Source organism: Eutrigla gurnardus (assembly GCF_963514095.1).
Source record: "Eutrigla gurnardus genome assembly, chromosome: 1".
In the NCBI taxonomy this organism is placed as follows: Eukaryota; Metazoa; Chordata; class Actinopteri; order Perciformes; family Triglidae; genus Eutrigla; species Eutrigla gurnardus.
Genome location: NC_139915.1, coordinates 8,079,529 through 8,093,257, shown reverse-complemented (window position 1 = coordinate 8,093,257; position 13,729 = coordinate 8,079,529). Strand labels below are relative to the sequence as shown.

General features: G+C 41.1%; 1 protein-coding gene across 3 annotated transcripts in view; it reads left to right on the top strand.

The window, feature by feature from the left end:
• Positions 1 to 13,729, top strand: part of tub (TUB bipartite transcription factor) — a 39,632-nt gene that overhangs the window by 15,546 nt on the left and 10,357 nt on the right. For 2 of the 3 annotated variants that reach the window (XM_084014172.1, XM_084014173.1), the window contains exons 2-3: positions 9,869 to 9,920; positions 12,156 to 12,318. In XM_084014172.1, coding sequence (XP_083870298.1) covers positions 9,869 to 9,920; positions 12,156 to 12,318 — 215 coding nt within the window. Of the gene's footprint in view, positions 1 to 2,308; positions 2,709 to 9,868; positions 9,921 to 12,155; positions 12,319 to 13,729 lie in introns of those variants that run through there. The other variant, XM_084014174.1, reaches the window with a different exon arrangement.

Here is a 13,729-nt window from a genome sequence, read left to right as displayed (position 1 = left end):
ATAGCCATACTTAATGAGTGTCTCTATAGAGTCCTGTTGCCCCGGTTTCATATGACGTCAGAGTGGCTCCTAAAGAAGACGTCTCCTTAATAACATTGAGGAGTATTGATGACGCAGGTTGTTCATGACAATAATTACATCATGCAATAAATCCCAGAAAGACCATGGGTCTCCTGTGGTGACACCACACTGTCTGTCTTACAGTGCTTCTCAGTTTGATGAGGGAAGACCAGGGTTTTTCTTGTAGTGGAGTTGCGATGGTGTAATTTGCAGAAGAAACAGCAGCTGTGTAGGAGGGACATCTGACATTACTGCCCACTTCAGTGAAATACAAACAGTCAGCATGCTCCTCAGAAATATAATAGAGTCATATTTTATACCAGTCTAGAACGCTATTTACCAAAAAATTGTCTACTATATTCTGAACCTTCTTAAAGAAAGGGATCCACTCGACTCCCCGGCCCTCTGTTATATTCAAACATTTCTGTTTATTTAGTGACGTGGTGGCAGAAACGAGGTCGATCTGTTTGGAATTTTATGTAAGCTGATTTTACCGTCGTACGTTCTGTCAACAGTTTCTTTCTGTCCGAGTGAGAACACAACACCTTTGTGACTTGACATTTTTGAAAGGCCATACCATTGGAGAATGCAATCAATGTTTCGCTGTGTTTTCAGGAAAGCTGTTTCATTGGGCTTTGATGCTGTCGGTGCTGGAGGAGAATCAAATCAAGTTCTCCTATAGATATTTTTTTAATATATATTCTTTGGATGGACCATCCCGTGTGTTGACTAGTTCGCTTTGAAGAAAAGATTTCAGATTGTTATCATTTCAAGCTAATAGTTTTGGAATTGTGGAAGCCATTTAAAAGTCACATATTGTAAACCATATGAAAATCAATTGGACATTTCTGTCACTCACCATGTTTTGCCTTGTACAGTCAACACCACACAAGGAATGAGTGCATAATAAGAAATATTAAATAAGATATCAATTATTTAGAAATTCTATTAAATGTAAGGAATGAATAACGCTGTGATTTAAACCACTTTTGTCACCTCAGAAACAGAAATGTCTTTATTTCTCTGTTGGTTTTCACTGATGTTTCCATTTCTCCATGTTTCCTTAGTCTGCCACTGAACCACAGATTCTTGTTTTTCAGGCAACGAATGAATAATTGAGGGAAGATGCCTGAATGCCCTTAATAGTGACTACCCTGTTTGACTAGTTTTTTCTGAAGTAAATAACATTTTTTCCACAATGATGAATGCTATATTACAGTTTTACCACGTGGCACAATGTCTCTCGTCTGCTCAGCACAAGAAAGTTCAATGTGGCCTTGGGAGAATGTAGATACGACAATAGGAGCTCCAGCACAACACAAATGCCTCAGTGATCTTCAGTGTGTGTGTGTGTGAGTGTGTGTTTGCACTTCAATGCATGATGAAATGCAGCAAATCAAAAATTTATCTCAAAGCTGTTTTGAGGGAAATCAGTAGATGGGAAGACGCTTTCATCTGTACCCACGAGCACTATATTTTCTACCCCAAATAATTGCCAAGCTCGATTTCCGACGGTTTTCCTTTCCTTAAAATCGGCACACGCGCTTGGACACTTAGAACGGAGGTATTCCCACTCCTGAATCGAGCCCTTGTAAAGCAGTTTTGTTACAAGGAAGCCGCTCGGTTTAACTGTCTATAGATAGACTCCTGAATAACCCTGGGAACACAGTGAGTGATGTGTGTTTGTGTGGTGACAGTGAGGGGCGGCAGACGGAGGGCGGAAGCAGATGTGTGTGAGAGAGAGGATCAGTGCTGTGGCACTATCACAGGGTGCCTTTGTCTGGCTGTGGAGAGTGTTGAATTAAAGGCTGTTAACACTAGTCTGCACAGTCATATGCTAATGCCTCTTACTCTGAGAGAATAAATAAATTATGGTGCAGAAAAACACATCTGAGTCCCTGCTTTACATGCCTCGTGCAACACTGACAGTGTGGAAACGGAGCATCAGAAAGAGAGGGAGCGTGTGGAGAGAGGGGGGCTGGCACCGCACGGGAATAGCGTAGAAGGAACATCAAAGAGGAAAGACAAAGGGGACTCTCTATAATTTTTTATTTTTTTCTGCTTGAGGCTTTGCACTCGATGCTGCTGTAGGTGATGCTACACAAGAGATAACGAGAGATAGATTGGGAAGTGTGGCACAGAGCGAGATCTGGACTGAGAGAGGAAGGACGGGGAGGGGAGGGGAGGGGGATTTAAAGGGCAAGAAACGGAGGGAGATTTAGATAGAGCCTACAGAGTGAGAGCGAGGGAAGAGAGCCAGCACTGAGCCGGAGCAGAGGAGGCGGATGGGAGAGGAGAAGAGGAGAGGCATTGACTGGAAGCGTCCACATGGGAGACAAGAAAACGGCTATTTCATGTGCTCGGTGTGCATGACTGAGGAGTGCGGCTGTCTGTCTGGATTGTTAGTCATCTGCTGCCCCACAGCGAGAGGACATACGAAGAAACACAGGCAGGCTGGGGAATATAGGGCTGTGTGCAGAGGATGAACAGGCGATGTGGGCTCTCTGGCTGTGATCGCTGTCATCAGACCTCGTAGCCACTTGCACTGGTGCTGTTGCAGGCCGTTAGCCTCGCAGTTAGGCAGCAGCAGTCAGAGTGATTGATAACAGAATGAGCTCCAAGCACTCGTCCGACTGGATTCCCTACAGGTACTGTACCACATGCCCGAGAGCGCGGGAGAAAAGGGCACAATGTTCCATCTTTTGAAGCAGTGTGTGTGTGTGTGTTTGTGTGTGTGTGTGTGTCTTGTGTATCTGAGCGCGTGTTCAGTCATGGAGATCTGACTGATAATGTTAACATTGAATTGGCACAATAAAAGCAAATAATATGGATTGAACCCCCCCCCCGGTGGCATAATATTGTTTTTTCAAAAATGTTTAATCGAACCACCAAATATCACATGGAAAAATGCAAAAGCTGCATAAACTGCTGAGGTTTGGATTTGGTTCGCAGGCAGAAGAATATTCTCTTTCCTCCTTATATTCACATGTAAAACTGCCTATAATTTGATTCAGAAATAGTGCAGTTTTATTGGTTTCAAAAGAATACGTTTGATTAAAATGTGATTATGAATATATGATGTGGAGTCACGTTCATATTTTCATTTGGTGATCTTTAAAATCAGTGAGGAAGTTTCTGCCCAACTTGTCTGTATTGTATGCTGCTGTGAATCTCATCCTGCCATCTGTAGTGAAGCACGTTTTTGGAAATGGCAAAAGTGTGAGTATTTATGAGCTTTTAGTATCTTGCTGGAAAACGTATATCTGCTTTTATCGGTTCAAGTACAGTACTATGCTCCTGGCTCTTTGCTCTGATTGAATAGCCATTGCCATGGTTTCCTTGCTTACGCTGATGCCATTGGCCCGCGGTTGCTATAAGTTACGGTGTGAATCCATACATTTCAGAATTAAATTAAAGAGATGGAAAGGACAACACAACAAGGTTACTTAAAGCATTCTCTGAAGTCATGGAACAAAAAAAGTATTCATTCTTTATTTTGACGTTTCTCCCCTTCCCTCTATTGTTTGATAAAATAATGCTAATAGCTTATCTGATGATAATGATATAAAACAGGACCTTAACCACTCTCAGTGTCCAAAAATGATCTTATGGAGTATACCATTTGAGTGTCAGTGGGGCACACAGATTGGTGGTTCCTCAATGATGAGTTCCTCATCCGGCAAAGCTGTCATGAAAAATGCATGGCCAGAGATGGAGGAGACAGCTGCACTATGTGGCTCTCTCATCTCGTTAGAGATACGCTGTGCATGCGTTCACAGAAATTCACAAAACGATGGGAAAAATAGCTCACAAACACACTTCCACAAAGAAACTGCAGTTGTTCAGCAGTTATTCTCTGTGGGGAGTCAGATTAGCATTTCAGTAGTGGAAGACTTGTGCAAAGCTCCAGTTTTTTTATGACAAGGGAAGCCAGCAAAGAAAGCAGAAATTGTAAGCTCCTGACAAAAGAAAATGTGCAATTGGTGTTCTGACAAAAAGGCATTTAATATAATATCACTTTACTTTTGTAGAAAATCATATCCGACATGGGTTAATGCACTTTCTCGGACATGTAATGCCATGATCCATATCTGTTCTCTTATAATGCCACATTTTGTCCGCATCAGCTTGATTTACTTTGACGACAAGGTCAGTTCGGGTCATTGAAGGTGTTCATCAGATTAATGTTCTCACAATCAAATTTCATGCATTGCAAAATGAAAATGAAAACGTGCTGCATGGTGGATTGTCCTCCAGTGACGCCAGGTGCTGCTGCAGAATCATCAGTCTGACGGTCACGCATATAAAACCTGGTGATGCATATGAAACTATTTTAAGTGTGGAGAGGCGTGTGGGAGGGACTGATAACAGTGTAATCCATCCCTCCCCAGAGTTAATGAATAATACACTATTGTTGTGTCCAAATCAAAATGTCAAATTCAATTTTCATTTTGAAAATAAATAAATGTTGATCTAAATTAAATTTGCAACAGCAGACAACATTTTAAAGCGTAATTTTGAAAAATGCAAAAAAGTGGGCCGGGGCTCAGGGCCCGGAGGGATGAAACCACACCCACTTCTGACAAATATGTTTGATGAATGTCATTTTTATTAAACAACAAATGAGAGACTACTTCCCTGGCACGTTGGAGGTGGACCACTGCAGCTGTAGAAACTCGAATCCAGCACAAACCCTCGCGTCTCCGGAGTGGCTGTCTGCTCTCCAGGAACCTGTCGCTGCCCGCTGGGCTGCTCATTCTCTGCAACCAGTGCAACGTTAGCATGAGAAAATGGTATAATTATACCAGATTATTTAACAACCTCTGTGCATCTAATGCAACACAGAGGTTACGGAGAAAGTCAAAACGGTGCCGAGGCGGTCTGCTTGTAGGGCGGGCATTAACATTCTTGTATTTAATGATAGATTAGGTAGATTAGTCCCAAACGGCCGCCTCTGTCCCAGAAATTGCCTTGCAAGAGAAGGGCTGATAAGAAATGTTGATATTATATTAGTGTGTTTCATCACAGTCATATTTAGTTTATAGGTTAAAAGGCTGTGGTGTGAAGTGTGCAGTTAAGAGATTATAATCAGTCGTGCATTTCGCACCCTCTGCCTGGAAACGGTGCTTCCTCAAACTTAGAGTGTAAAGTGCAATTTACTGTAAATATAGTGCTTATGTTACAGTCAACACGTCCTCATACCTCAATGACAGAGTAGGCCGTTTGCTAACGACGGCAAATATAACATATTCATTAATAATATGTGACCAGTGACAGGTGCATGGTGTGAAACGGAGTACTTTTAAACAGGATTAATGTTGGGAATTGAAACTGTAAGAAAAACGGCGTAGGTTTAGGCAACAAAATATATATGAGCTACTTGTTTATAGTAGAAGATCATGGTTAAAATTAATATGTTAATAATAAGTCAGTGTTGACTTTTGGTTTAACACATGACACTAAGAAATACTTTTTCACACAAAATTGTATTTTAAAAATGTTAGCTATGCAAATGGTTTATCTTTTGTCCTCACAATATTTTAAACATTGTAATTTACAAATTAATTCTGATTTATATAAGGGCATACAGGCAGTCAAAAAGTATGATGGATCAGAACATTTGTCTTTAAACATAATCAGACTGCAACCAAATAGTTGTACTTGACAATTTAATTTAGACATTTTGTTTTAATGGAAAGAGATGACTTTTCACACTTGGGTCCATTGAAGAATTTATTGATAAATACAAGATGTTCTCTAGATGTTCCCTTGCCCTGATGGAAGACTAGTAACCACAACACATCGTCAGTAAATATTGTACTGAGCCTTCCTTCTTCACACTTGTTATTTGTGCCCTTCTTGTACCTTTAGTGTTGTTCCTTAAATAGATTAGAAAGCTTCTTTTTGAGCCTTGCTATCAGTGTGCTGCAGAACAAGAGTGACCAGGGACTCTCCACAATAATGAGCTGTTTGACCTCCACTGGGACAGCTCTGTTTGAATCATTATCTTCCCGTCTGATGCCTATTCACACACTTGATTACTCTGATTACAGACGTGGAGTGCTTTGTTTGTCAGTATGTCTGACAGAGAGTGGGAGGTAAATACGTTTTCATTGCATCTGTGTCGGCCTTTGTCGTCAAACTACAGTCGCTGGTGCAGATGGACTGAATATTCATTGAGTGATCTAACATGCTGTCGTCGGGACGGACTATTCACTGTCACCGTAACGTTCAGGCTTCTGACACAGGCGCAAACAGTATAAAATGCTCATAAACCATGTTGACAAACCACCTGTTAGCTTTATTTATGACGGCCCAGAGAGGCTTTATGGGGAATGAACAGATTTGCCGCAGTTGGCATTAATCAAGCTGCGAGATAGCATTGACAAGTAGAAAATGGAACATTATAACTCATACACAAAACTTGAAATGCATTGTGCTTTTGATTATGTTGTAGCTATTACTAATCAGCAATGTGGAATCAACCAAACTGATTATGCAAATGCACGAGATAGCCATTTATCATTTGAATGCCATATTGTTTATACCGCTTCAGGCAGTATGCATGAAAGGTTTTTAATTGTTGAGAGAAAAATATGGCTTTTTAACACGTGCATATTACTCGGACGACAACAGAAAATGAAATAACACTTTTCATTAAGAAGATGCAGAAATGAGTTGCCTGCATGTCATAAGCTGCATATGTAACAGAGTCCTTTTAAAAGGTAAAATTAAACACAATACCATTAAAACAACAGCATTTCAGTCATAGTTTAGGGTGCTGGAAAAATGTTTCATCCTTTCCACTTCCGCTGGAGGTCATTCTCTCCAACTCTTGTGGAGAAAACCTCTCATTGCCCTGTAATTAGGAAGCGTTGAGGTTTCTCAGGGGTCTCCGAGATGCCCAGCTTCACAGGCTGAAGGAACAATCAGAGCCTGTCGACTGTGATTAAAAGCTCAGTCGGTGAAAAGGAACGACTGGAAACAGAGAGCAACCAGCCAATCACTTGTGCTGGATAAATAATCAGCCGTTTGAATCATTAATCTACTGCGCTTTTTTGCAGCTAATTGGAGAGCAGAGTCAAAGGCAGCATGGCGGAGGCCACAGTAAAACTCTGGTGGGGTTTGATCCTCCACAGCAGCAGGGACCTGTGGGGAAGTTTGTGTTGTGTCACAAATGTACGAATCAAAACAAACAATAAAAAAGAGAGAGGAATGTGGAAATCAAGTGCTGTTACCGTCAACCATGTAACAAGAAAGGGCTGGCGTCTGTCAAATTATAACTTTGTTGAGTTTCACTTATTCTTCCAGGCATAACGGGGGGGAAGGTTACAGGTTACATTTGAGAAATATGGCTCATAAAATCAATATTGGTGTATTTTATTGTCTTACCAAAAATAAAATAATGTTTTGGGATTTTTAAATTAAACTTTGTTTGATTAAAAATAAATAGCTCTTCAGTAAAAGCAAGGAAATAGGAAAAAGCCTCATTACTGTGTTCTCAGCTCTCTTTTCTTTCATTAGGTCTCCAACGACTGTTTCTTCTCCCTAAATATCATGACATCTCACATACTTATGAAACAGTCTATTTATTAATGTTCCTGACATTAAAATACCCCAAACAACCTGCATTTATCTCTGCATATATGCTTTAAAGAGGTTATATTCTGTCTGGAAATACCAGTATTGAAGCTCTTTCTGAAACAATCCATTTTAGTGCCTGTCTCTTTAAAAACCCCCTCCTGAAAAAGCCCAGTCTGCTCTGATTGGCTTGTGAGTGCACCTACCCAAGGTAGTTCTCAAGCCGGGTGGAAATAACTGAGATGGGCGGCGATGTATTCGAATGAGCCTGCGTGTCACATGGGTGTGTTGTCATGTCACAGCTTGTGGGTCGTATATAAGTTTGTTGTAATGTCCCTTTTAAAGCATTCTGTGGTAGAGAGAGGAACGGGGAAGTGAAACATTGCTTGCGCCACACTGACCTTTAGGGGTCCGCTTAGGCCAGTGGCATCACGGTGCAGTGCACCACTAAATCAAATGTTCAAGTCAATCCTGGTGTTCTCGTAGAGAAAGATATCACCCAGTTGTTTGAGAACAATCTGCTCAGGGAAGCAGAGAATCGTCTTCAGAGGCCGAGATCAGATGCATGCTTGCTATTGTGCGGTCTATTGTGTGCTTTGCTGCTGGGACGCGATGGTGCCGCTGCAGTGAATCCTCCGCCGTTTTGTTTTGTGCTCGCTTTCTCTTTGCATTGCATCAGATATTAAATAATTAGAGGACACGAGACTGCTCATGAAAAAATAGTAGCATCTGTCACATTTGTCATATTTCTCTGCAGCACCAACAGAACAACCTGCTGAAAGACATTTAGGATTGAGAGGGTGATCACTGTAGCTAACAATGTCCATTCATCTAGTTTGTGGCGATACTGGGCACATGCAGTCTTTCTCCTCTCCATCACATCCTGTCTCTTGAAGGTGAACAGTGGAGGTGAAGGACAGCTGCTCTTCAGTTAGCCCCAAAACCTAAATGTGCCTCAAAGGGCTTCTACAAATCTGTACGAATCGGTATGGTATACGAGTCGCCCCCGTCGTCGGAGCGTCTGTCTCTGCCTTTCTTTTGACAGACGCTGCTGTCCATATGTTCGATGCGTTTCTGAAGTGTGAGTCATGGATTCCAGGAAACGCAGTGACAATGTTGTTTGCTGCACTTATAACGTCCTCCATGCTAAGCAGATCTGTACTTCCAGTCACAGTTGCTCTTTTATTTATGTTTATTTACGCCTTCTTGTCGATTTCGCAAAAATCTCAGCTGCAACACTTTTTTTTTGAAAGCTTTGCAAATGCAAATGAACTAACAGAGCATGTCATTTGCTATTAAACGTTTCCATAATCCATCTACTGTAGGGGAAAAAGCAAAACCCTAAAATCAAATTATATTTCAAGGAAATAAAGCAGCATGTCCGTGGTAGGAGGAGCTGTTTAGGAAAGGGGACACGGTTGACTCAAGGACATCTTTGCCACAGCTCAGCGATGGAAACCAAGGACCAAACCAAACCCTTCCTCTGCTCTCATTAATGATCAGGGCCCGCTTCATAATATGTTGTTTTTTTTTTCTGGACACTATGACATTACTTACAGCATCATGTTCAAGTGACGCCTCTGGTTATGTGGCTGTTGTTCTCACTGATGAGAAGCTAACTGACAGCTTTGCAAGAGCCCTCCTGGCTCTGATTATTGAGGGGGAGTTTTTTAGGGGCTGCATCTATCAAAGTACACGTGCTCTCATTAAACCGCTTCAGTGTCTATTAGATGAGCCACCCGGAAGCTATAAACTCCTTTATTCAAGATGCTATAGCACTTATTTCTGCAGCGCTGCCCTCTTTTACAATTTTTCTGCAGTAACACTCTCCAGAGTGTCTTGTACATTATATCCTGTACATCTTCTCAAACATGTTTTTTATTAATTTATTCTTTAATACATATTTTTCATCAGAACTTTAACATGAGGATGTAAAGTAAAGTAGGGAATGCATATATAAAGAGGGTAATTTAGGTCTCAATGTGAAAACAAATGGTCCTGCAGCAAATAGAAAGTTTCCAGAAATCTACAACCTGCTTCATTACCATGAAGAGTGTATTAAGTGAAATGGAACTAAAATACAGTAAGTGTTCAATCTTCTGCTGCAATTTCAGACTAGCGAGTGGATTAAGTAAAGCGGTTTGGAAAATGTTTTACGAGCATCTAGCTGAAGAGCACTTTTCAGCATTTAACATCACTTTTTTCTCTCTCTCTCTCTACTTTGCAGCACTTTAGATGATGAGGGCACCAACCTCCGACAGCAGAAACTGGACAGACAGGTAAGACTGTGCTGCTCTTCAGCAGCTCTGATAATAACACAGAGGCAAAATCAATTAGAACAGGGCAGTCTTATAATGACACACACTTCCGCTGCTCCATCACGAGGCCACAAATGGCCAGTTAGGGCTCATTATCTCTCTGGGTGGAGTGGTAATGAGAGGGTGGGTAGAAGTCCAGTAACTAATATGGACAAAACCTAAAGCCAATTATTAGAAAACAGAAGCATTTTAAATGTTGGCAAATGCATTATAGCCATAGCCTCATTGATGAAAATAAGTTTTTTTGTAATAGCCAAGACATAAAGACTGATAGGCACAAAGATTGAAACCACTATCTCTGGCATCTATTGCTAAAAAGTGCCATAGAAATACCACACTCAATTACCAATTCCCTGCACCCAGAATGCACCTGTGAAAACACCTGCAACCAAATAAATCACATAGAAATCCCAGGTTGACCGCCATAAACTGGACTCTATACTGTATTTGGTTTACGCTTCACTACAGTATCTATATGTTCATGTCAGCTTCAAGTCATTGTGTCTGAGTATATGAGTATTGAGAATGAACACATTTGTTTGTGTCCCCGTTGCCTTTGTGTTCATAGTCTATATTTATAGCGGGCTTCAAAATGCCAAAGACCCTAGATAATACTGTTTCTGGAAAGAGCTATTGAAGTGGTGTTTGTGTGTAAAGTTGTGATGCAAAAATGGCATTTTAGAAGACTTTATATAGTTTTGATTGCAGTATTTGCTTTTGCAAGATGTGTTTTTGTATTTTTGTGTGTAGTGAATTCAGAAAATGTATTGATTAATGATTTATTGAGGCATGAAACTATAATACTTCTTAAATTGACTCTTCATTTCACGCTTTCTGTTATTTTTGAAGACTTACTTGGAATAAAAATCCATTCGGTCTATCAGCCGTAGGCCTGCATAGAAGTTGACCAATGGGAGCCATTGCTCCGAAAGGCTCCCATTGGCTCGTACCCTCCATCCAATCCCCTCGTCTCCCCTGCTCCTCGTCCCCTCCCACTCCCGCCTCGTCGAATCGTGGAACACTGAGGGGAGGGGTTTGGGTTGGCCACTCCCACTGATCTGTGATAGGTCTGTAGTCTCAGTGGGTTCCGCCGCCCTATAGGTGGGTTGAAAACATGAGGAACTAGTGTTGTAGTCGTACCCCCTAGAACCAAAGCAGCCTCCCATGACGCAATATGATGACATTTTTGTCATCGGCGGCTTTTTTTCAGAATAAAAATACGGAGATCTCCCGTCTCTGGGGAAAATCAGGAAAAGATGCAGGACCATTCAAAACTACTACCAGGTTTCTAACGATACAAAGCTTAATGCAAATGAGTGAAGTATTGCTTCAAGGTTTAAAGTACAGTGTGATGTAAAAAAGTATTCTATTCGTCAAAGGGAGAGAAGCTTGAGTGCTTCTCAGACCTTTGCCCCGTTCCCACATGCTGACGCCCTGAGCATCAACTACACGTGCTATGTAAATGTGCCTCTTGTTATTGCTGTGATGGCAAAGATGTGAGCTTAACAGGCGATACCGTATCGCTCCAGTGCTCTGCAGCTTTACTCCTCCACTAATAGAAACCTTAAATATTTGATGAGCTCTGGTTTGAAGACTCGCATAGAGCTGACAGTTAGTCCAGATGAATCGCTGGAACCCGCCTCGGGTCAAAGTGCTTCGAGCAGCTTCACATTGTTGTCCTGGTTTAACGCACTTAAGTGACACTGTGTTATTACCCTTTAAAGCCCAACACTCCACCTACAGTATGAGGAGTGCTTACAAGAAAATGTGTGTTGCCTCAGAAATGATTATCATAAAGAGATTGAGGTTAAAATGGAAAACATTTTGTTTGTTTTTCACAGGAATAGTAGAATAAAGCTTTGCCTCTTGAAGATGTTGACATGGGTTACTGATTATTAGTGAGGGGTTCATAAACAATTATATTATTATTATTACACAATCACAGTGAGGCTAATTTGTTTAGAAATGTATATGCAGTACAGTATGTGCAAAAACGTACATGTTTCCTGACTATCTGGTTAAATAAGGCCCGACAATTATACAGGTTGTTCTTCATTGTTACTTACTTCAGTGACCTTAATAATGACTCCTTATAATGATGCATAATTGGGGGCGTGACATCCTTCATTTGCTGAAACCTGTCCCTTCATTTCATTTGTTCATGGGAATGTTTGTGTGCATGGACACGTACAACAGCGAGCGCTCCTGGACCAGAAGCAGAAGAAGAAGAGGCAGGAGCCGCTGATGGTCCAGTCTAATGTGGACGGGAGATCTCGCACCCGTCGGACCAAACAGAGTGAAGAACAGGCTCCGCTGGTGGAATCCTACCTCAGCAGCAACAGCAGCACCATCTATCATGGTGAGTAGAGACTCACGCTCCTCTGGGACTCTGTTGATGCAGGAAGCTCAAACACATAGTTTAAGAAACTCTGGATTGCGCAACTAAAGATCTTGGATTGTTGGATTTAAATGATGGATTTATTATTGGGCTGAAAGAGATCTTCTTTCTTTTTTTCCTCCCAATCAGAACGGTATACTATGTTCCACTGCTAAACGTCAAACTAAAAATAGTTAATAAAAAAGACATAACCCAGTGCCAACCCCACTCCGCCTCTCTCCCCAAACATCTGTAACCTCTCCTTTGAACACCTCCAGTCCTGATGACTGCAACAGCATTTTGTACGGCTCGCCATCCAAACTCCTCACTAAACTCCAGTACGTTCAACACTCGCTCTTGCTCCCATGACCACATAACCCCTGTCCTCCAGCAGCTTTACTGGCTTCCTGTCCCACAACGCATCTGCTTCAAGCTCCTCCTCCAAGCCCTCCACAACCAGGCCCCGTCCTACCTCACCGACCTGCTCCACCACCACACTCGTTCCCGTAGAACTCTCTCCCAAACCACATCAGAGACCGATCTGTGCACATTTAAAGCACCACGAAAAACTAAGAACTAGGAAAAGTGTATTAGTATTAAATTAATACTAATAAACTTATCCTAGTTCTCAAAGTCACTTATTATTAATGCTATTAATAATAAAAAAGAACAGTACCATTTCATATTAGAGCCCACGTAGAACCAATGTAAGGTACCAATTTACCATAAATTGCAGGTGCTTACACTGTGCTGCAAATCTATCCACTGGAGAGCACGAATGGTTTGATGAGGTCTCCTTATCCACACTCAGAGACCAGAGCAGCCATCTAATCCTCAGTTCTGAGGACCAGTTTCTGGGCCCAAGGCCACAAACTGTCCCATTTCCTGCTGAGAGAAGAGACAATGTATTAACGAAATGCTTTTCTGCACTATGCTGATATTGTAATGAAAGAGGGGGAGTAATATTCTCATCACCCCCCCAACAAGGGAACTACTACTCAGTGAATGTGAACTGTGTTGGAAGTTTATGGCATTGAAAAATGGAAAAAACGACCTTCCATATTTATAATGAACAACCTTCATTATAAATATATATATATATATATATTACAAACTATATATGTAATGTATTACTGCCTTTGTAACACATACTCACATTTTTTTTTTTTTTTTAATAGAGAATTCTTTTTTAAAGGTTAAAACTAAAAACCAGTGCAACCACAGCCTTTTAAAGGTTTTGGCTAAACATTTATGTACTTATATTTCAATATTGTTAATTCATGCCAGCAACTCTTTAAAAAACACTCATCCGTATTAACTGCTATACATTATATGATTATTTTTATTATCTGCCAGACATTCTATTTCTAATTTCCTTTTGGTCACTGTAACT